This window comes from Penicillium cosmopolitanum (assembly GCF_028827165.1).
Source record: "Penicillium cosmopolitanum strain IBT 29677 chromosome Unknown utg000006l:49.0-5199605.0:1.0-5204138.0, whole genome shotgun sequence".
Taxonomy (NCBI): Eukaryota; Fungi; Ascomycota; class Eurotiomycetes; order Eurotiales; family Aspergillaceae; genus Penicillium; species Penicillium cosmopolitanum.
Genome location: NW_026622676.1, coordinates 2,729,241 through 2,750,751, shown reverse-complemented (window position 1 = coordinate 2,750,751; position 21,511 = coordinate 2,729,241). Strand labels below are relative to the sequence as shown.

Here is a 21,511-nt window from a genome sequence, read left to right as displayed (position 1 = left end):
AATATCAAGTGAGAGGGGATACTCATAATTTTACGTCGTTATGTCTCTAGGCATTAAGATCAAAAATTCTCACCCCTTTGCTTGAAAAGATACTCAACAACAGCCAAGACCATCAATTTGTGGGGAGTTGTCTTTCTCCGCATTTCCCCAGATTGATATTCTCTACTAGCAGGACTGACTGCATGCCACATACTCCGCTGATCCGGAGAGAAAAGCGATAAATAAATGGGGAGTTTCCTTACCCTCGAAGGCCGCCCCCTCAATGCATTTTCCTCAAAGGAGCATCTCACCATGTCGCAAGTTATCAATGATCTCAAAGTAGAGGCCTCTCACGATGAACAGGCTATCGATATCGACCCTGTTGCCGAAAAACGGCTCATTCGAAAGATTGATCTCTACCTAATGCCCTCAGCCTTTGTTCTCTACTTATTTTCCTACGTGGTACGTGAGTGTTGAAAATAATATCATGTGGACCTTAAAGTACCGCCTGGCTGATTCTCTTCAGGATCGATCCAATATCGGCCTTGCCAAAATTGCCGGAATGGAAGATGATCTCAATCTGAGCTCGAATCAATATTACATTGCCGTTGTCATATGGGTGATAGGGTATACCATAGGTGCGGTACCTTCTAAGTATGGACTTCCAACATTTTCTCCGAGTCCTATATCAGTATAACGCAAGAGATAACCGAGTTCCTCATCCACAGTATGATTTTGGCACGCACCCGTCCATCTATTTTTATCCCTGTTATTACCTTTGGATGGGGATCCATGGCAGCTTTGATAGGTATTGTTCAGAATCAGAGCCAACTGATCGCCCTACGATTCTTCCTTGGAATATTCGAGGCCGGTTTCAGCGTAAGACGACCTCCCCGAGGCTCATCGAAGTCGAAGTAGAATTAGGTGGCAATTGCTCACTCCATTCCATCACAGCCCGCAGTCATCTTCCTCATTTCTACCTGGTACCGAAAAGGAGAGCAGTAAGTAACCACGAAACCAGTGATAGCGACTTCGACCGGCTAACCGTATCCCAGATCCAAGAGATTCATCATATTCCTCACAGCCGGGATTCTCTCCGGGGCTTTTGGAAGTGTCGTCGCCGGCGCAATCACATCAACTTTAGACGGTGTACACGGTATACGAGGGTGGCGATGGCTTTTCATCGTCGAAGGCGTCGCAACAGCAGGAATCAGTCTAATCGTTCATTGGACATTGCTTGACTACCCACACGCCAGTCGCGGCCTGACAACAGAAGAGCAAGACCTGGCGCAGAAACGAATGGTCCAAGATGGTGGAGCCGAATATGTCGCGGACTCGGGCCAATCTATTCTCAGCGCATTTCTAAAAGCCTCCTGCGACTGGCGTACCTGGCTTCTCGTTCCGGCGTATATGTCGATTCTCGGCGCCTTGGCTATTTCGTACTTTTATCCGACTCTGGTTGATGGTATGGGGTATGATGCAACGGCGGCACAGTATATGACTGCGCCCATATATCTCGTCTCGCTGGGGGTTGCGTTGCCGGTCTGTTATTTTGCTGACCAAAGGCCTCACCTCCGGGGTAAGTTTTTGGTAGCGAATTTATTGGTCGGTATGGTATTTTTTGCTCTCACGGCGGGTATTCAGAATTATAAGGCGAGGTATGTTTTCCTTTGTTTTATCAATATGACTATTTGGACTGGGAATGCGTTGGGTCTTTCCTTTTCGACGACGGCGTTGGCGTCGGTTGATAGGGATGTTCGAGCTATCATGTTAGCCATGATGAACGGTGTCGCGGCGCTGGCGCAATTGTATGGAAGTGCTTTGTTCCCGGCTGAAGATGGCCCGGAGTATTTGGTTGCCTTTTCGGTATTTGCGGGTACATTTGCTGTTGGTGCGGTGTTTTATGGGTTGGCTGATTTTCTCTTCAAACGATATCCCTATGAAGGCCGTCGAGGGTGATTTTGAGCGTTTAGGATCGAGTCGCCAATTGAAGTTTCATCACAGTATTATATTTCTTAATGTGGTGTCAATTGGTTATACCAAGGCTGTCAGGCGGATGAAAACCTAATCATCAGAAATCCAGATAAAAACATAGCCTGCAAGAAATTGCCTTCGCCCTAAATGTCCAATGACCCGTGATCTATTAACCACCAAAATTTACATGCATTCTTTCCGCCAAGCAAAACAAAAGCACACCCTTCTATCAAAACAGTCAAAAAGAAATAGATGGTATAATATCGAAGCTGCACCGTGGCACACTGAAGCTTTTCCGTGCAAGTTCAGTGGAGGCCAGGCCGTTGGTCACAGCTTGGCTTGTCGAAGCTTCCTTAGTTGGTGACCTGGGCGGAGGAGGGAGCGCCAGTGTACAGGACAAGCAGGATGATGGACAGAGTAGCACCGGCCATGATACCCTTAGCCTTAGCAGGGTTGGCGCGGCGGTACTCGCCAACTTGGAGGCGAACATCAGTGGTGAGAGAGTTGATCTTCTCAGCACCGAGCTTGTAGTAGACGAGACCAGCCAGGGCGATGGAGTAACCGAAGAACTGCTGGGGGGTGACGGGGTCACGGAAGATCATCATGGAGGCACAGACCAGGAGAATATCCTTGAGGATACCGGCCATGGTGAGGACAACAGCGGAGGTCTTGCCAATCTGTGGAGGAGTTAGCTTCCGTTGGTTTGCCGGAGATGGGGAATGTTTCTTACCAGAAGAACGACGGAAGCGTTAAGCAGGAAAGCAACGAGAGCGTTGGCGATAAGAGTCATGATACCGAGGCCGTAAATGTCGTTCATAGTCATGCGGGGGACATCGGTGAAAAGCGCGATGACACCGTTGGTGATGGCGCAGGCGGGAGCGTAGTAGTACAGGGAGACCAGAGGGTCCATCTTGAACTCAGCGGAGCTCAGCAGACGCTGGACCATGACCAGGCGAAGAGCCTCGAAGATGATACCGCCGACCTGGATGATGAAACCAAGCATGTCGAACTGGATCTCACCGAAGGAGGCGATAACAACACCGACGACGATGATACCGACGTTGCCAAGGGTCTTGAAGTTGGCGGGAGCAATTCCAAAGGCCCAGGTGGCAAAGAGGGTAACAACAGCGTTGGTGGCCTTGAGCATCTGGATGAAGGAGACACTCAGGTAGAGGTAGGCCAGGTTACCACAGATCAGACTCAGAGAGAACATGATACCGATGGGGACAATGGCACGACTGGATGTAGCTATCAGCGGCTGACCTACATGACATGCACCTGTATGGCAGCCACAAAGCTTATTGAGAGGGGACTCACGTGTAGGTGGCAGGGTTCATCGGGACCTTGTGGCGAGAGTCAAGAATGGTGGTGCAGCGAGCCAGGATCTGGGTCATCAGGGTCGCGAAGGCCATGTGCCAGGTGGTCAGGAACAGGGCTATAGAGGGTGTTAGAATTGGTTATTCGATTCGAGGGGAGATTGTATCGTCAATTGATGATCCGATTTTCGGTGGACTCACGGAAGTCTAAAGAGAGAATTCGGGTTAGTTGTCATGTTCACGATGGATGGGTATTTCAACTGGTCCCAATGAAAGGCTCCAGGGAGAGAGGATTCTCAACTTACTGAACTTGGCAGTGTGCAGGACCCATTTGTTGAACAGAATGACACTGGAACTCAGGGCAATCCACAAACTGGGAGAGGGAGTCAGTTAGCAACTTGAACCATTGGCAATTGGCAATGAGCCAGGGGGGGGGGAGAACGCACGCAATGTAAAAGGCAGGGTGGATGCCATCGCTCTTGGAAGCAGGAGCACCGTTCTCAAGCTTGCGTTCATCCTTGTTGTTGGCCATTGCGAAGAGTCGTGATAGCTCGTAAAAGAGTGACTGAGGTGAGTAAGGGAAGAGTGTAGATTGGAGATTGGGAAAAATGGCATTGAAGGGGGTCAATTCTGAATTTAGGGGCAAACGAAAGATCGGCGTGGGGGCGGTGACCCCATTTGGAGGGCTGTGATTGGCTGACTGCCAAATTGGTACACGTCGACGCGTGGGCCCTCCGTTTCGGTTTCAGGTTTTTATCTGGCCTTTTTTTCTTTTCTTTTCTTTTCTTTTCAGGCTATGCTCAGGGTCTAGGTGCCACTCTCTGTCAATGCCCCTTTTCTCAAGGCTTATTTTCTTTTCTTTTGCATTTTCTTTCGCCTATCGCCTCCTGACGATCCACCTCTGGTTCCTTTAGTACACTCTACGGAGTACTCCGCCCCTATAAAGAACTCTGTCTTCATACTCGTATCCAAATCTTCAATTGATTCATTAATCTATGTACTCGTACCCCTACCATACCCGAGACGCCTGTCACATTAACTAGTGACCCCGTCAATCCTTGGCACGATGTCTCCAGTTTCATATAATGTACGTCATCCGCTACCACCTAGTTTGCCCGCAAAATCTCAATCCACACAACCAACAACTTGAACCCACAAACTCCACTTACTCGCTCTTAACCGCTTAAGCGTCTTGCTGCTGAATCTCCACCAAGTTCCCATCAGGGTCTTCCAGAACCAAAAATGTCTCAAACCCAATAATACTCTGCGCCTTAACAAGAGCCTCCTTAGCCGCAAAATGTTCGCCCGCAAACTCCCCAATCCCAAACGCGTTCTGCATCCGGCCCGTATGCGCCGTTATAGGAACCCCTGTTTTCTTAATGATCGTAGCCCCCTTCTCTTCGAAATATTCTTCCGCTTTTTTAATGTCTGGCACAATGAGCCCAACATGACCAAAGGTGTTGGTGCGTTGGGTCGATGCTTGCGGATTATCATCCGACACATTGAATTGTACGAGCTCAATGAGGCCGGCTAGGTTGTTCTTGTCGCGTAGGAGTTCTGCTCCGGTTTGGTATCCAGTGCCGTTTCGTCCGCCCTGGGCGAATCCCATATAGGTCACGGTGAACTCGGGCGTCACATGGGCATCGAAGAGAAGTCGCATTCCCATAATGTCTCCGTAGAAATGTTTCATTCCGGTAAGGTTCTTTGTTACAAGACCAATATGGTTGATGGCAAAGCCAAGAGTCGCTCCAGGTGCTGGGCCGTCATTGCCAATAGTAAAGGGACCGTCGGTATTGTCAATGTCCCGGGGAACGCATGCGTAGGCTAATGAGCCTAGCAGCAATGCAATGCAGTATCGAAATAACATGGTCAAATACAGCGGAAAAAAAAAAAAAAAAAAAGGCAGAGTATTTAGGAATGGACTGCTAGTGTATATCAAAGAGGAGCGGGCTTGATGCTTTTGAGTTGTATGTTTCCAATGATATCTCGAGGAATCTCAGATCCTTTTATATTTTTTCATCTGATATTCATTTATCAAGTCGGAACCACGGACTATTAGGCGTACCGCCAGGCTGACATCCTTTGGCTACTATATTGGCAGTGGCAAGGGCGTTTTTATGCAAACCTGCCATGAATAATGGCATCTGCCTTCGTGTTCACCTCTTGGCCGAGACACGGCGGGGTGCTTGGAACTTCATATGGCGAATCATGGTGCGGTATTGTAGATCAGATCCTGGATTAAGAAGCAATGCTAAAATGGCCCCCATAACTCTAAATTTGCACACTCTTATGAGAACTCTTGCGGCCACCGCCTGATTGAAGGTAAAAGAACATAAATCTACGCAGAAACATACATATGGCTCTTCTGTATACACCGTACGATTGCATATTCAGCCAAATGAGGCTCGCAATAGTTATCAACCCACTGGCCTTTTTGCGACGATGATCCGTCCTGACTGAGGCTGTACCTACTCCTGCAGGGCTGACGTCTGTTGCCAAGCGCTGGGTCGGACTCCAAGCAGAAACAAATGCGCTCCAATCAGCTCACAGCAAGAGTGCTAATCTCACCGCTCCGCCCTGACGACATCTTATCTAGTTCCAAGTTGGTTATCTCCTCTTTGGACTTTTACTATCTTTTATTTTTCTAAATCGGGGCTTGATAGCTGGGCATAATGGATGGAAATGAATATATTTTTTGTTAGCACGTTGTGGGGGCGATAGATTTACCCAGCTGGTACTCGTACTATGGGAAAGAAACCAGTACCTCGAATGGTTTGCTTTGGTCAAAATTATTTCAAGCCGTGTAACGTGACATTGATAATGTCCCTAGTTCAAGAGATATGTAACTCCCTATCGAAGCAACCGATGTGGGCGGTCTACGAGAGGAGAGGAGTGAGGAGTTATCACCCCGCATCACTCCGGCCCCCATTCCAGATTATCTTGCAAGAACATAAACTTCTTTGCTTCCAGCACTCCGTGAATAATAATGGACATAAACCTAGTCGATGAAGCCAAAGCGGCTAACTGCGACCACATCCCCATCATCGACTTATCGAACATAGGTAGCCCAGATGTCGAGAAACGCCAAGAACTTGCTCGAGCAGTCTACGATGCATGTACCCGTGTTGGCTTCTTTTATATCAAGGTATTTGAGGTACCTTGTTCAAGTTTGATAACATTCGCATCTTTGACTCTAAAATGAATGGTTTTATTTGATAACAGAATCATGGCATACCCGAGCACTTGATCAGCGAAATCCATGACGTAGCAGAGCGATTCTTCAGTCTTCCAAGTGAGGAGAAAATGAAGGTCTATATCGGAAACTCAAAGGTTTATCTACTCCAATGCAAATAAGTGATATACAAGGGCAATGAAAACCTAACGTCTCGTTTGTCTGCAGAAATACCGCGGATATAGTCCTATCGGTGCTGAACGGACCACAGGCACAGATGATAACCCCATCCCAGAGGAAGAAGCAGCTGGTGTCCTCTCCGAGGCCTTCGTTATTGGCTATGAAAACGCACTTGATTTTCGAAAATCTGAGAATGATCATTTACCTCCCGGTACTTATGAGCTGTATGGCGACAATCAATGGCCTCACGATGAGACCATCCCTGGTTTCTCCGCAACCTATATTCAATATTGTGCCACAGTTCTCGAGCTCTGTCGGAGAATGCTTCGAATCTTTGCACTTGCGCTAGAAGTTCCGGAGGATTACTTCGACTCAAAGATTCACAATCCTGGTGTCATTTCTAGAATGATGCATTATCCCGCTCAGCCAGTGGGAGACCCCCGTGAAGGACTTGGAGCCCATACAGTGAGACTTTCTTTCACAGTTACTATTAACTTCGTTACTGACGAAGAGAAAATCCTAAGGACTTCGAGTGCTTCACTATACTTTCTCAGGATGCGGTTCCTGGATTGCAAGTCTTGAATCACAACGGCGAGTGGATTCTAGCACCACCTATTCCAGGTACATTAGTTGTGAATATTGCCGACTGTTTATCGACTTGGTAAGTTCAACATATCACACTTTTTAAAACAAATAATTGTGACACTGAATTATGCTAGGACAAATAAAAAATTCAAATCTACGATTCATCGAGTAGCAAATCTCTCGGGCGAACAACGCTACTCAATCCCTTTTTTCTTCGGAGTCGACTACGATGCCACTGTGTCTGTTCTAGAAAACCACACATCAGAGGAAAATCCACCGTGTAGAGAGCCATTCAAGGCTGGCGATGTGAGTTGTCATAATATAAATATTGGATGTGGCGCAAAGAAATTAACCCACCCTCTAGTGGGTCCGCGAGAAACTATCCAAGGCATATCTACCCTACGAAGGGTGATATCGTTATGGATGCGACCAATATAGGCTATTTAGATAACCATCACTTCTGACGCAGAAACAATATTAAGCGGAAGCAACAATTTCTTATTATCCTTTTTTATAATAAAGTTGCCACGGAGAGCCGCAGCTTCTGCCGAATGGTCTTAAAAATGCTCAATGTAGCGTCCGCAGCTTCATGATGACGTGCCCAGGGCTCTGTCATTTCTATCACCATCCCAATTAGCTCGTCAAAATCTGGCACGAGTGAGGCGAGTGATGGTGTCGTTTTAGCCATTGAAATGACGAATACAGCAGCCAGAAGGCTATCATAATGGTAATCAGTATTGAAGTATATGCCGGTTTCTAGACGGAATAGAAAACTTACGCCTGTAGTCTCAGCCAAGTCGAATGTGTCCTTCGCCCAAGAAGTGGGACTGTTGCGTGTAGCAGCTTTCGACAACTTTCTACACAGGTCTCGCAATTTGCCTTGACATATTCCGATAAATGAACTTGACGAGAAACTGCCGCGAAGACAAGACATGGACGAGAAATGATATGTTTTGCCGCATAATATCTTGTACGTAGCTGAGTATCTTGGAGGTCTCGCGAAGTCGGATTTTGGAGATCTGGCTTGATGGATTCGGGTAGCGAGTCGAACCACGCTTGGAGTTGCCGACTTAGCTCAATATTGACTCCCTCCAGCGATGCGATTGAAGGCTCGTAGCTCAATCGAGCTCCATTGGTGAAATTTCCTCGGTAGGATGATTTGTCTGGATTGGTGTCTCGGAAGAGTACATTGTGTTATGGATGCGATTTAGAAGTTTCCGGATAGAGCACATGGCGAGAAACATGAGGTTATTTCGCTCGTTTGGATCTGTGAATTCGGGGAAGGATAATCTATCGACAAGAACTTCGATTCCACTGCGAGGGAAGTGAAATTCCGCGAGATCGTCGCTGTGAATTTTCCGATATTTAGCTATTGATGCATAGACATTAAAATTATATTTACCATTCGAGAACATAACAGCCCCAGGCAATTCGGTTCAATAATGCATGCTTGTTTGAGGGAACATTTTTCTCATTCAGACTGAAACCATTAGCACATAATCCTAATTAAAATGGAAGGAGTGAATATTTACTAGGAGTAAATCAGTTGGACAACGGTAGAGGCTGTATGTATCAACCGCCATGCTTGAAGTGGTCTTCCACTGTATCGAAAGTATAAGGACGCATAGAAGAATGTCAGCGGGACAGTCTGGTCCCTTGAAAAGAGAGTGGTTTGCCCGGCCATCAAAATTTGATACGCATGGGCGAAATATTCTGCACCGACTCCGGTCAAAGATGATTCCATATCAAACAAATCGTTATGTCTTGAGAACGTCTCCCCAGTGCTAACACTGTGAGACATAGGCAGCACCAATCTCACCAATCTGGTCATTAGCTAAGAACTTCTCAAGCAACTGTAAAAACGGCTCCTTTTCCAAAATAGGAAACTGAGAGTGTACATGCGTGAAGAAATTTGAAATAAGCAAATTCGTTGCGGGAATATCTCGATTCAGCCGCTCAATAATCGTAGACATTGCAGTGCCCGGGGTGAGAAAGGGTATCTTGCGCTCAGACTCGAGCAACAAAAAGAAATCTTGCGAATAGTGACCAATAAGCTTTCTGATTGGATCAAGTCCTAAAAGATTCCCAGTTGGTGTTTGGTGACCCAATGGAATAAGAATTGGGTCGTTTTCCATATATGCTTGCCCAATACCGGGAGTCATCAACATAGTTCCGTCAACGGAAAGAGAGCCGGGTACAGAATGAAGACTTTGTCTTCGTGTCTGTGAAAATACCACGGAAGGACTAGTAAGCGAATAATTGACCGCATCTCGATTGGAATAATCCGATAATACGCGATCGGATAGCGTAGTGATCACTGCAGTCTGTTTCTGGACAAGACTCTCCAGTCGATCTAAACGAAGCAGGAGTTCTGCTGAGGTATCACTTTCAGATCTCCACATATTTTCAGCGGTTGTTGTTATCTTTCAACTTAACTTTGAATTACCTTTCGCTCGTATTCTCTTGGTATTCGCACTGAGCGCCTGCATTGGCGCAAAACCCACAAGCGGGCTTCTCGCCGTCACATTTTCTTTTTCTAGAAAGAGTTAATGGGCTAGGTCTAGACTCGCACGGCTTATGAATTCTTGCTTACCGATGCCTGCAGAATGTACATGCAATCGCGGCGCGTTTTCGAGGGAAGTCCATCTGGCTGCAAGGATTCTTAAAGGGAAAGGAGGATCGGATCTGGGGAAAAGGTGGGGCAACTTGTTTAGCGGAGGTTGCCAGTATTACTACGAGTAATTTACTAGCAGTACATTCTAGTACGAGTAACGCCTTATTAATCATCTTCTGGATATCACAGTACTAATATCGAGTTCTCTTCATCTCCGTCAATTTTGTTCAATCACAAATTTCGCATAGGAAACTAAGCTGAATTCCATCCAATACCTAGCTAGTTAGAACTTGTCCTACTTCTGCGGTACCATACTGGTCAACGCCTCTGCTTTGCCCAGACTATCAGTAAGACTTGAGACCCGCCAATTGGAGCAAGCGATCCGAATACTCAGGCTCCTCAAGAGGCTTAGATCTATTGCGAGGATCCACGCTCCCATCGTCGAAACAAGCTTCTCTCTCACGAATGACAACATTATCATGTGCCCAGTGAGTGGTTGCCAGGAATGATTCAAATGCTTCTTTCTTCCGCTCAAGAGTCTCCCGCGTAGCCAATTTCGCCGGTGAATATGACGCGTAAATAACCGTTCTAATAGTGTTACTATCGGCCGTGGGCTCACCACCCCAGTGCACTGTGCGTGAATCCCAGATAATCAAGTCACCAGGCTCGGCGAGTACTTTGATGGGCATCATACCGCGAGACTCAAACCAGGTCATTTCATCCTCACTGATGAAGCGGAAATCCTTTTTCTCCCACGTATCTGCTTTTGTTTCTGTGTCAAGGAAGTTTTCCATCACGGTATTCGACCTTGGAAGCACAATAAGCGATCCGTCCTCCGGGCCGGCGTGGCTCAGGTTGATAATTCCCTGAACGCAGTGCAGACCTCAACGCAGGGGTGATTGATCCACATGGGGCCAGGGCTTGAGGGCAGACTTATCCTCCCTATTAGGCAAAGTCACATTCAAGGCATCGAACGATACTAGTAATTCATCTGTGCCCCAGATCTTAGAAAAAGCGTCCAAGATCTTAGGCTCCATGCGAGCCTCCCACATGAATTTCTCATGGACCACGGAGTAATGCTTGAATGTGTTCACTTTGCTTTGTATGGGTAGATTTTCTGTTGTCCAAGTGGAGCGGTCTTGAAGGTTGAGTGGAGTGCCGAAGGATTGCAGCCAATCTAACGCCTTTTGTTGGTAATATTGCGCCTTTTCAGGGTCAATCGCGTTCTTGATCACGGCGTATCCTTGCGACTGAAGGTCATCTCGCCAATCGCCGTATGGGCCTGCGAGGCTGATAAAGGGTAAGTACCTGCACTATTAGATGTAAGACAAGCCAAGAAGCCTCACCTGAACGAAGATTTATTGAGTGTACTAGTGGTAGTACTAGTTGAAGACATTATGTATGGCTGGAATTCTGGAACACTCGAAATTTAGATTTGACTGTGAACGGAATCCCATATTTATGTTGTTGAGAAATTGACACATCTCCTTCGTGGGTCCTGTGCCAATTACTTTGCCACGTAATTAGCACATCAAAAAGCACAATACTCCTCTTTAATCCAGTGAGAGACTCGAAATACTGAACCCCGCGGCGGGTAAACGGGCCGCCGACCCCTTCGTGCGAATTTAACTGGTTGTTGAAAAAGGTGGGTCAGTCAGCAACAATTGGCATGGTCCAATGTCTTCATCATCGTATGCGATCGGTCATTACTAGTGGAGGAAAGATAAGGGGTACATCTTGTGCCACAGATCCCGATACATGATAGTCAAGACAAAATCGCAATCTCATGACTTATGAGTCAAATGGTTTTGATATTATACTACCACTGGCAGTACTGACTAGGACCTTGGAAGACATCCACCATACTAGTACGAAAGGTAGAGATAAATATACATGCGAACAAAGGCAATATCATCGAATGCACTGCCCAGCTTCAGCAGAACACACCGTGGGGATAAAAAAAGGTCAAAGATGAATATCCATTCCATCACCCTAGTACCACAAAGCCTCATTCCAGTAGAGACTCTTCGCATTAGCGAGGTCATCCTCTTGGGTGTACATAGTAGTGTTGAAGACCAGCTCAGTAGCATTGCTACCATACTTCGGCCAGTAGGTCTTATCGCTGGCCCACTTCTTGTTCGGGTTTCCAGTCAAGACGAAGGAAAGAAGGTATTTTTGCATTTTGCGCTGTATAGATGATCGTCGTTAGCATGGGACCAGAAATAAGGGAAAGACTTTGGAATGGAATCACATACAGCAACCACAGAGCTCACGGAGGAGCTACCGCCAATAGCGACTCCGGCCCCGGCAGCAGCACCGCCAGAGCTGGAGCTGGAGCTGGAGCTTGAAAGAGAGTAGGTGCTATACCCTGTTCCGGCGAGATTTATTAGCTTAAACCAACTTGAAAAGATTCCTGACATGAAGGACTTCTTACAGTAGTAGCTCTGATCAGTACCATGAGTAGCCTGCTCAAGGGCAACCATCGCATTCCATGTGTTGTTGTTAAGAGCGCGGGTCACGGCATAGTCGTGAGCAGTAAGGTCGAAGGATTGTCTCATATCCGCAAATCTGTACCCGGGGCTCGAGTAATCAGAAGCAGGGTATAGATCCATAACCTCCTTGACGACATCATCAGTGATACTGGGGAAGAAGGCGCGAAGTTCACTCTCCACGTCTGCGGTGGTGTTAACGCCAGAAGTGGGCGAGCCATTGTTCTCATGCTGCTCGTGTGTAATGACCAGTGGGCCAGTCCAGTTGAAACGACCCTGGTAAAGCTGCGACTCGTAGGTATCAGCCACAAAGTCGCCGTCGACACGGGGCTGGAATTGGTAGCCGTAGTCATCGTAGACATCGGTCGCGGCATCGGTCAAGTTGGTGAAGGAAACACTGCGCATGCAAGCGAGGTCGCCTCCATTGCATCCGACGGCAGTGGAGACGTTCTGCCAGAAGACTTCGCCCTGGTGATGACCGGCACCGGGGACGAAGCCCGGGGAAGTCACGTAGGCTTTATGGAAGAGCTGCTCATTGTGACCTCCATAGCGAGTCATCATGAAAAGAGGCATACTTCCACCAGCGGAGAAGCCGAAAGAAGTGACATCGTCCGGGTTACCGCCGAAGTTGCTGATGTACTTCTGAACCCACTTGAAAGCATGTTCGACGTCGTATAGAGCGACATTATCGGTGGCGCCCTGGTGAGTGGCAGTCACCGAGTTCGCAATTCCAGTGATTCCAAGACGATAGTTGAAAGAGACAAAGATGAATTCCTTCGACAGGTCGAAAAGGCCCTCAGGTGTGTTCTCCGATTTGGAGCCCCCGGTAAAACCACCACCGTATGTCCAAACCATCACGGGTAGCTTCTTGCCCTTTGCATTGGCTGGGGCCCACACATCCATGTAGAGGCAGTCCTCCTCGGATGAGCAGTCAACATCGGCAGTAGCGTATGTTGTGCCATTGTTGATGCCCGTCTCGGTCGAAGGCCACTGAGGCTTTGCAAAGCGCAGTTTGCCAGTTGGAACCTCAGCAAATCGAATGTTCTGGTATTTGTAGTATCCCAAGGTACTGTTTCCAGCGGCGGCCTTGAGAGTGGTATAGTCAAGAGCGACGGTAGGCTTGCTCGTCGATGCGCTGGAAGTTGGGACCGCTGCAGCCAAGGTGGCGGCAATTGGTAGTAAGAACGTGGAGAGATGCATTGTATGCTGAGCTTAACCCACAGGGCCGGACAGGTGAGTTGCTGAAATTGTGTTGCAGATGTTCCATGATCCTGTTCGTCTTAAGTAGTATCCCATATCCTTGTTTCCCCAGGATATCTTCGTCATGGACATGACGCGGCAATTCGCGCCACTCCGGGCAAATTGGCATGAGAAAACAATACCAAGACATTTAGCCCACATTTCAAGCTATGTTAGCAAAAGCCAAGAGACGGGAGATCCAGATAAATGACCGAAGTACTCCCGCTAGGGAGTTCAGAGCACATTAGACTTGATTGAGAGATGAGGCAGCTGCATTATCCACAAATACCACTCTAAATCTCATGTTTACCGAAGTCTGAAGACCCTACTGATTGGTTCGCCCGAGGTTTTGAGATAATCTAACCAAAACCAGTACAATAGTCCGTCTACGTATGATGATCGGTGGGCTTGGATGAGGCGTCTCGAGAATATCCGTGTGGCTCAGGCCGTAGGGGGTTCTTTCAACGACCCACACACGAGATGTTTTATAGCAGTGATGACGAGGATCTCAGGTTGTCTTTCTCCGATCTGCAATCAAGGTTTTGCATGAGAACCAATTGCAGGATTGCCTTCCCAAAGAGTTTGTGGGGATGGTTAACTGTTTTAGGGCTGAGCGGGTGAATTCATTTCCGGTCACCAAAAATAACCTTAGAACCTTCGTGTGAAGAACCTTGATGGAAAGGAAGGACCGTATTTTGAGGACTGAAATAAGCTATGATGATAGATCAAAGTGTCACCTCCCAGGCAGCAGTTAGTCAAATTATCCATGGACTTGAACAAAATTAAGCAACTCACATTGTAAGCTGCCATCGTTTTTGTCGAATGGCAGTGCAGTCCCCACATAATTTCCACGAGAATCTAATCAAATTAGGGGTTGAAACGTTTTCACAATCTCAATGGACCAATAATTGGTTGTCAAAAGGCACTTGTAGAAGAGAAGATGTTCTTGATCATTGTATGTACTTATTGTGTAGACCTAGCCGAGCCGAGCACCGCGGCCTCCACGATGACCCCAAAAGAGAGAGAGATAGAGAGGAAGAGAAAGAAAATGAGACAGGGAAAAAGAAGCCACGACCCAACACCTATATAAGCCTATTTCCCTGCTCTATTAGAGACACACAATCCCACTTAAACGAAGAAAAATATTTCCTAAAAACCAACCAACACCAACTATCCCACAAAAACTCCCAGTTATATCGCTGTAATATGTAAAACATTCTAGTTTCAGGCGAAAAGCAAGATACTCATATTTCTTGCGCGTCCAGCGCCCAAATCTCCCAGTGTTGTAACACCTCCCATCCAACTCGTCGCATGCGGCGCCGGATAACTTGTCGGTCGTTTGTTAGGACGGGTGGAAAGCAACCCGTCTTTGCGAAGCCGGGGTGAGTGCTCTCGGATGATTCGCGGGCAGTTGTATGATAAAATGACATGCGGCTTTTGCTTTCATTTTCGTCGTCATCATCCCGATTGCGTTTGCCTAATGTTGACGGAGGAATATTTGTGGCAGGGGTGGAAGCTGTTTCAGGGCCGGATTGTCCGTTGGTATTGTGACCACCGCTTTCTTCTGACGTTGCTTCGTGCTGATCGGAGGTAGGGTCGGGCGATTGGGATTCAGACTCATCGTAAACCGGCAAGGGCGCCTTGTAGAAATCGCGTAGTTCGAATGACTTCCATCCCATACCGACGACCTTGACATTTCCATAGACATTCTTATCGGCCAGATCATAGCTCATCATCTCCATGAGAATGTCATCGTCCAAATCAACGATGTCTGCCAGGCTACGGGCGTTTTCGAGCTCCCGCTCGATCTCTTCTGGTAAATTTAGGCGGTTGCTGTTGTTCTGAGAATGTGAGAGTTTTGGCAAGTTTCGGGAATTTTGCGGCGCTGTCGCCACTAAGTGTATGAGATGTGGCTGAATTCGGAGCAGTGCCATTCATGCAGCCTTGCGATGATGCAGAGCCCGCGGGGATCAACAAGCGAAGGGCTACCAGTTTCCGGAGGAAGGGTACCAGCATTCCCAGTGACTCCATACTTGAAAACTCCGTAGCGAGAGCGAGTTGCTCCAAGTTCGGACAGGCGTGAACAAGTCTTGCAATCATGGCTGTTGAAAGAGGCCATTTGGAACACAGAAGTAAATGGCGTAGACTGGCGCCGTGGTTTATGGTAATGTGGGAAAGATAGCTATCACGAACGCTGGTGGCCAGGTTCAGCTGGCTAGCCGGAGATGCGGCGGCGGCGGGTGAATTTCCCATGATGCCGTTTGTATTTTCATGCACTGGGGGTGTGAGTGCTGATGAGGCAGGCCCGAATCCCGGGCGAGGTGAATTGAGATAGTCGCTTGAATCGGCGGTCACGTTCACGAAGTATAGTCGCTCGAGTCCCTTGAAATTGCCCAGGAATTCCGAGTTGCGCTTGGAGACCGCATCCACACGAATGGATTTGATCTGCAGTTTTTTATGGGGCACCACCGTTGGCCAACTATTCTCGATAAATGTGTTGACGAAGCCTGTATTATCCGTGCCGCTCAGGAAAGTGACATCCTCGACAGTGGTCGGATCAAATGCGATATTGAATTCCTCGGTGTGGAAGGCATACATATTCTGGAAGGAAAGCTTCTTGACGGGTATGGGGTGTTTTGCGGCGATGCATTTGCGGAAATATTCGTGCAGGGACACGCTGGGCTCCTGCGCGATGCGCATGCGAGGAGACCAATGGAGCTTTAGTTCGCGCAGCTTTTTGCTCTTGAGGAGCATTGTCGCTATGTCATCAGGGTAGCAGAGCGGGTCGATATCGGTGATTTTGAGAGATCGCAAATGCGGCATGCCCGGAAGCACGAACGTGGGTTGAGGGTGGCGAGTAGAGGGGAAGCGGATCGTTAATGTCGTGAGTCGAGGAAGCTGCGTAAGTCCATGATATACATTGTCCAGCATTTTGGTATTCAGTTCCCAGTGGAAGCTCTCGAGATTGGTCATGCGATCTACTGCCGCCCGCACCGCGATGTTCAGCAACATCGATGAGTCGGGCACGCGGCCAACCTGGGAATGCTCCTCTCAGTTCTCTTTCCTTCCAGTCTCCCCGGAGTGTTACCGATCGAACGAGCGTCGCATATGGTCGGGTGATAATTGCATTCAGACCCATCGTGAAGGGACTGGCGCTTCCGATTCCTTCTGGTTGTTCATTGCGATACCGGATTTTACCGTAGGAATTGAGAGTGAGGCTGCGATAAAGCTGTGGCAGGGCCATGTAGTTGAGAACGCGACATGTGCGACATAGTCGGGCAAGGTCGCCAGTATCGTCGACCTATATAAGATATATCATGTCAGTTCAGTTTTGGTTGACGCGACCCTATGAGGGGATTTGATAAGAGCTGACATTTGAGACGATTTGCGCGATCAAATTCAGTGGCAGCCTCATTAATGAGCCACCACCGATCGGCCCGGTGGTTATACTGGCACCAAACATGTTTTGATTGACGGCCGCCATGATGCGACATGCGACATCTGGTCTGTCAAGGCATGGGAGGATGGGGGGAGTGAAAGGGAGGAGGAATATGGGAATATGGGAATATGGGGTAGGCAGGTAGGCCCGTTCGGAGCAAAAAGTTCCCGATCGCGCAAACGATCCACTTGGACCAGTCAGCGCTCGCCCCAATGTAATTTCATAACTTTCACCCAAGGATAATCCAAGTGTGCTGGCGCACGTTTTCTCTTTTCCATGTGCATGAGCAGGGATCGTGGGCAATTGACCATCGTCGGATGACGCAAGGGTGTGTGGAGGCTGTCAGACACGAGATGACACTGCACGAGGACTCGGTCCGAAACTGGGGAATTCTTGGTGACAAGCCAGGATTGTATAAGATCAGCAGGAACGTAGTACAGTAGTAAGTGGTTCAAGTTGATATTAACAAGTATGTAGTATTAATATGTATAGTCCTAGGGTATCTTCTTTTTACATAGTTCGGATCCATATTCATCGAACCATGTCCTAAATCCTTAACCCAAATCCATATATTCAAATAAATCACCCAAATAAAAACGCCATGAAATGTCGGTCAAAGGCCGGAGTCGCGATCAAACAGCCCTAATACGCCTGCGCACATGCATGCAATCGTCCCGCAGCAAAACAGGAACAACAAAGTTAACAGAATCAAGGAGACTCGTGTCGATGAGTCGGCTGGTGTGACCCAGAGCCACCATGTTCGGAAAGACCGTCGTCTCTGTCCTCTGAAACTGTTGTTTCGGTCCAGCTGGCTTGGTCGGCGATGACGGTATGTTCTTCGTCATGAGGATGAGAGCCCACATCTTCATCGATCAGCGCCGCTGCTTCGGGATCATATCGTAGAGTGTAGTCCCCATCCCCATTTTCAAGATCCGCATTGCTCCAGGGGGCGGAAGCCTGTGGCTGGGAGGGGATAACTCTCACGGGAAGATCAGGACGGGTAGATCGGGGTTCGTGACTGGTTTGGCTAACTTGGCTAGCTCTCGATTGATGTGCGCTGCTTGAGTCAAGCAGTCGATTTTGTGGAGACCATGTATGATGTTGGCCCCTTCGACGAGCAGGGATGACAGTAACCGACAGTGGCGTATCCGAGGCTTGTCCCGAGCCCAAAAGTCCTTTGCGAGAGAAAAGGGGGTTCCCTTTGGCCTGCGAATTGGGTTGCGTGTCTGGTTCCTGCCCGCCAAGCTCATCATCGTCATATAACTCAGATTCGTCTTGGCCCACAGGCTCCCCACCCGCTTGTGCAGAAGCAACTTCCCGTGGGAGGGATGCACGTCTCCGCTTAAAAGGGTTGAGAATAGCTCGCCAGCGGGGATCCTGGACAATCTGAGGGGACTGTTCTCTGGTCTCTGCTTGGGGTGGGGTTTGATCGGTGTCATTATGATCTTGTCTGTCTTCGATCTCAGGTTCCTTTTCTTCTTCCATTTCCTCTTCTTCCACCATATGCGGCATCGTCACTGGTGGTGTAGGACTAGAAACCGGATGGTATCGAACGTTATATACCGTGCTTGCCGCACTAGTAGTATCAGCCCGACTGACCGGAGTCACAGCTGCCGGTGGTGGAGTGGGACGGGTGCTGTTCTGCGGGAAAGTAGCATTGTTCGTGTTCGGCAACAATCCTCCCATGTTGCGATTGCGATTACCACGAGGGATTCCCACTCGAGTTCGGAGAGGACGATGGCCCAAACCCATCACTCCACCCCATCCGGACGATGCACCATGTCCGCCTCCTTTGTCGCCATGCCCCGTATAGCGTGGCCAATCAACCTCTTCCGAAGGAGTAACTTCGAGCATTTCATCACCATCGAAAACCTCTCTTCCGAGAATTCCGTCTTTCGTCTCGTCTCGTTCAAGTGCTTCTATGCGTTCCACCCACTCCCAGACTACCACACTCGCGGCGGCGGATCCAACCCATCTGATATAAGTACCCCATCCGGCGATTTCCGGCCGTGCGATATCCAAAACAAAAAAGACGACCGGTATCAAAATCGCGCAGTAAGATAGGAGCGCAACCAGCGCGATATTGCGCATCTTTGGGTGAAAGAATGCAAAACGATGTTTCGAGATCGAGTAAAAAATCACCCATGCGGCATATAGTAGGTTGAGAGCCAGTTCGAACAGATAGCTGAGCGCGGGAATCGCATCTTCGTATAATCTCGGATGTGTCGAGGTATTCCTGAACCAAAAGTTCTCCAAAATACTAAATGTGGTATCCAAAACGATCAGTGCAAAGCCAGCCCACTTGATCATGACTTTCTCCTTATGTCGTGGGAACAGTCGAATCAAGGTTTGGACTTGAGCCAACCACAAGAATGTGCTCGAGATGACGCGAACGATCCGAATCTCCAACCCATCGATCACCTCTTCCGAAAGTGCCTCCGCGTCCGAATATCCATAGTCATATTGGCGCTCCGCGACTCGGAAAGAATCTACCGTGGCGATCGTCAGGGAGATCGCAACGAGAATGGCGGCCACCTTTTGCAGCCAGGGGCGACCTCCGACTCCGACGACGGAGGAATTTCCACTATACGAGCCGCTGATCATCCCATGGCGTCCGAGGAAATTCGCACCACCCCAGGTCCTCCAACGTAGAATGTTCGCGGTGTGATGAGAAGTATTATAACAAGGACGTAACTGACGACCGTTGCGCATCCGATGGCATAGAGTTGTGGTGTGACTGAGGAATAGAACGGATCGCGGGTATCAAGGACGGCAGAGACATGAGTATAATCCTCGGGTTCGCCTGTACAAACGGGTTCATAGACGGCATTTTTATCGAGGGTGACGGTATATGAATTGTTAACGTGTAGAATGCCTGTGGCGGGGAGTCGCAAAGGCAGCAGGATTAGTATTGAGTCCAAGTCCAACAAGGGGGAGCGAGTTCAGGCGAAAGCAACGCGCGCACATACCATTGCTGGGGAGAAGAATTGGAGTACAGCCGGACGCATAGGTCTTGGTCGACGTGGTGGTCGGGTTCGCCAAATCTGGCGGGGAGTCACACGGGGTGCCTCATCTCCCATGGTCGAGTCGATTCAGGCGGTTTCTAGGCTCGACTCGGCCACTGCAGATCATGCAGTCAAACAATTTCCGCCGGATCGGCTCTCAATGTTCAACGCAGAGTATAGTATCGGTGTCTCGTCTGCTAGACGGCCATTCTCGAGGGGAGGCCGCGCGTGCAGGACCAGATGTGGTGCGAAAGGGAGGCGGATAAAAGCGCAGTCGGGAATCGGGTTGCCGGTCGGTGAAGGGGTGAGGGAGAGCGAAGAATATATAGCGGTAGGATACAGCGCGGTCAGAGATGAGACCTGATCAGGGGATGGGAGAGATCGGTAGGTGAGAACAAGTCAACTTGAAGTCAAGGAGAGAACTTGAAGAGTCTGGAGTCTCTCTGGGGTTGAAGGTCGAGATGATCCGCCACTCTGGTCCACTTGGCGTTCGTTCTCCACTCTTTTTTCTTACGCCTACTACTAGTACTAGTTCTATTGAACAAGGAAAAGATCACTTTCTCTTAAAAGCCTTGATTCATTTGGAGTACACTTGTCGCATTGAAACTACACACCAAATAACCCCATCCGGCCCATCCGGGCCATCCGGGGAAAATGAAGGCGAGGAGGACGAGGAAGACGATGATATATAGACTCGGCGGGGCCAGGGAAAGGTCCCTCCAAACAAGGCATGCCCAGGTGCTGTCCAGGTAGTGGCATCTCTCTCTCTCTCTCTCTCTCAACAAGGCAAATCGGCAAACACGAATTCCAGTGTAGAAAGTAGAACATAGAGGATTCCGAACTCCAGAGGAGACGGACAAGACTTGAAGAGCGTCCAAGCAAAACGCCGAGCAATAGAAGGTCAAGGTGAAGATTGAGGTATGGTAGGGGCTGTCCAAAACCCAAATGCAAGGAATCATAAGAATATTTTGTGGATGAGGACCAATGCATCATGTCATCTCAGTCTTTCGATGTCCAGGTAGATTGCCATTTCGACCTGCTTAAAAAAGGTCGTCCCGAGTAGAACCAGCGAATCTGACTCCCTGGTTAATCGCTGGGTTGGAGCAGGGGTCATAGTGAGTTCTGCCCCCTTGAGCCCTTGAGTTTCTTCCTGTGATATAAATCAATATCCATCCATTGCTATGGCAGGAAGGTGGCGGTAGAATGATGTACAAGGTTCATAAGAGACAGCGCTCTAGCAGGACGTGGAGTCTCTCAAGGTGAGATAATAGGCTGACGGGTCGCCATAATAAGGAAAGTGTATAGACTGTGATCGATCACAATTCCTGTAAAAGGAAGCATGTTGTTTGATATTGCTGCCAGACGGCCCTTACGCCTGCATCTTCATATTGACGTGTGATGTCCGTGGTCTCTAAGTAAATCGGTCTGAGTAGAGTTCATGTCATAGGAAAATCGTTGTCGCAGAATATGTGGTACTGAGAAACAGAGGGATGGGAATGAAGCTAAGTTTTCCATGGGA

The 21,511-nt window shown here is 48.5% G+C and overlaps 9 protein-coding genes across 9 annotated transcripts; 2 read left to right on the top strand and 7 right to left on the bottom strand.

Annotated features, from left to right (window-relative positions):
* Positions 1–225: 225 nt before the first annotated feature.
* On the top strand, positions 226–1,938 carry N7509_005550 (MFS transporter; the record flags this gene model as incomplete). The annotated part of the gene is made up of 5 exons (XM_056630187.1): positions 226–441; positions 506–633; positions 708–858; positions 904–980; positions 1,035–1,938. 5 exons carry the CDS (start codon positions 226–228, stop codon positions 1,936–1,938), a joined length of 1,476 nt encoding a protein of 491 aa, XP_056489489.1.
* A 368-nt stretch (positions 1,939–2,306) lies between these two features.
* Positions 2,307–3,801, bottom strand: N7509_005549 (sugar phosphate/phosphate translocator; the record flags this gene model as incomplete). The annotated part of the gene is made up of 6 exons (XM_056630186.1): positions 2,307–2,630; positions 2,684–3,191; positions 3,271–3,388; positions 3,471–3,476; positions 3,575–3,642; positions 3,716–3,801. The coding sequence occupies 6 exons, from the start codon at positions 3,799–3,801 to the stop codon at positions 2,307–2,309; spliced, it is 1,110 nt and encodes a 369-aa protein (XP_056489488.1).
* Positions 3,802–4,452: 651 nt separating this feature from the next.
* N7509_005548 (VOC family protein) lies at positions 4,453–5,136 on the bottom strand (the record flags this gene model as incomplete). The annotated part of the gene is made up of 1 exon (XM_056630185.1): positions 4,453–5,136. One exon carries the CDS (start codon positions 5,134–5,136, stop codon positions 4,453–4,455), a length of 684 nt encoding a protein of 227 aa, XP_056489487.1.
* A 1,119-nt stretch (positions 5,137–6,255) lies between these two features.
* On the top strand, positions 6,256–7,618 carry N7509_005547 (isopenicillin N synthase family dioxygenase; the record flags this gene model as incomplete). The annotated part of the gene is made up of 6 exons (XM_056630184.1): positions 6,256–6,423; positions 6,492–6,599; positions 6,670–7,086; positions 7,146–7,282; positions 7,341–7,512; positions 7,571–7,618. 6 exons carry the CDS (start codon positions 6,256–6,258, stop codon positions 7,616–7,618), a joined length of 1,050 nt encoding a protein of 349 aa, XP_056489486.1.
* Positions 7,619–7,717: 99 nt separating this feature from the next.
* N7509_005546 (fungal specific transcription factor domain-containing protein) lies at positions 7,718–9,374 on the bottom strand (the record flags this gene model as incomplete). The annotated part of the gene is made up of 3 exons (XM_056630183.1): positions 7,718–7,922; positions 7,985–8,369; positions 8,996–9,374. 3 exons carry the CDS (start codon positions 9,372–9,374, stop codon positions 7,718–7,720), a joined length of 969 nt encoding a protein of 322 aa, XP_056489485.1.
* Positions 9,375–10,164: 790 nt separating this feature from the next.
* Positions 10,165–10,614, bottom strand: N7509_005545 (uncharacterized protein; the record flags this gene model as incomplete). The annotated part of the gene is made up of 1 exon (XM_056630182.1): positions 10,165–10,614. The coding sequence occupies one exon, from the start codon at positions 10,612–10,614 to the stop codon at positions 10,165–10,167; it is 450 nt and encodes a 149-aa protein (XP_056489484.1).
* Positions 10,615–11,812: 1,198 nt separating this feature from the next.
* Positions 11,813–13,509, bottom strand: N7509_005544 (uncharacterized protein; the record flags this gene model as incomplete). Its single annotated transcript, XM_056630181.1, has 3 exons — positions 11,813–12,007; positions 12,076–12,188; positions 12,255–13,509. The coding sequence occupies 3 exons, from the start codon at positions 13,507–13,509 to the stop codon at positions 11,813–11,815; spliced, it is 1,563 nt and encodes a 520-aa protein (XP_056489483.1).
* A 1,283-nt stretch (positions 13,510–14,792) lies between these two features.
* N7509_005543 (uncharacterized protein) lies at positions 14,793–17,032 on the bottom strand (the record flags this gene model as incomplete). The annotated part of the gene is made up of 4 exons (XM_056630180.1): positions 14,793–15,389; positions 15,559–16,584; positions 16,637–16,849; positions 16,922–17,032. The coding sequence occupies 4 exons, from the start codon at positions 17,030–17,032 to the stop codon at positions 14,793–14,795; spliced, it is 1,947 nt and encodes a 648-aa protein (XP_056489482.1).
* Positions 17,033–17,695: 663 nt separating this feature from the next.
* N7509_005542 (PalH/RIM21 family protein) lies at positions 17,696–20,067 on the bottom strand (the record flags this gene model as incomplete). Its single annotated transcript, XM_056630179.1, has 3 exons — positions 17,696–19,628; positions 19,687–19,862; positions 19,957–20,067. The coding sequence occupies 3 exons, from the start codon at positions 20,065–20,067 to the stop codon at positions 17,696–17,698; spliced, it is 2,220 nt and encodes a 739-aa protein (XP_056489481.1).
* Positions 20,068–21,511: the final 1,444 nt, after the last annotated feature.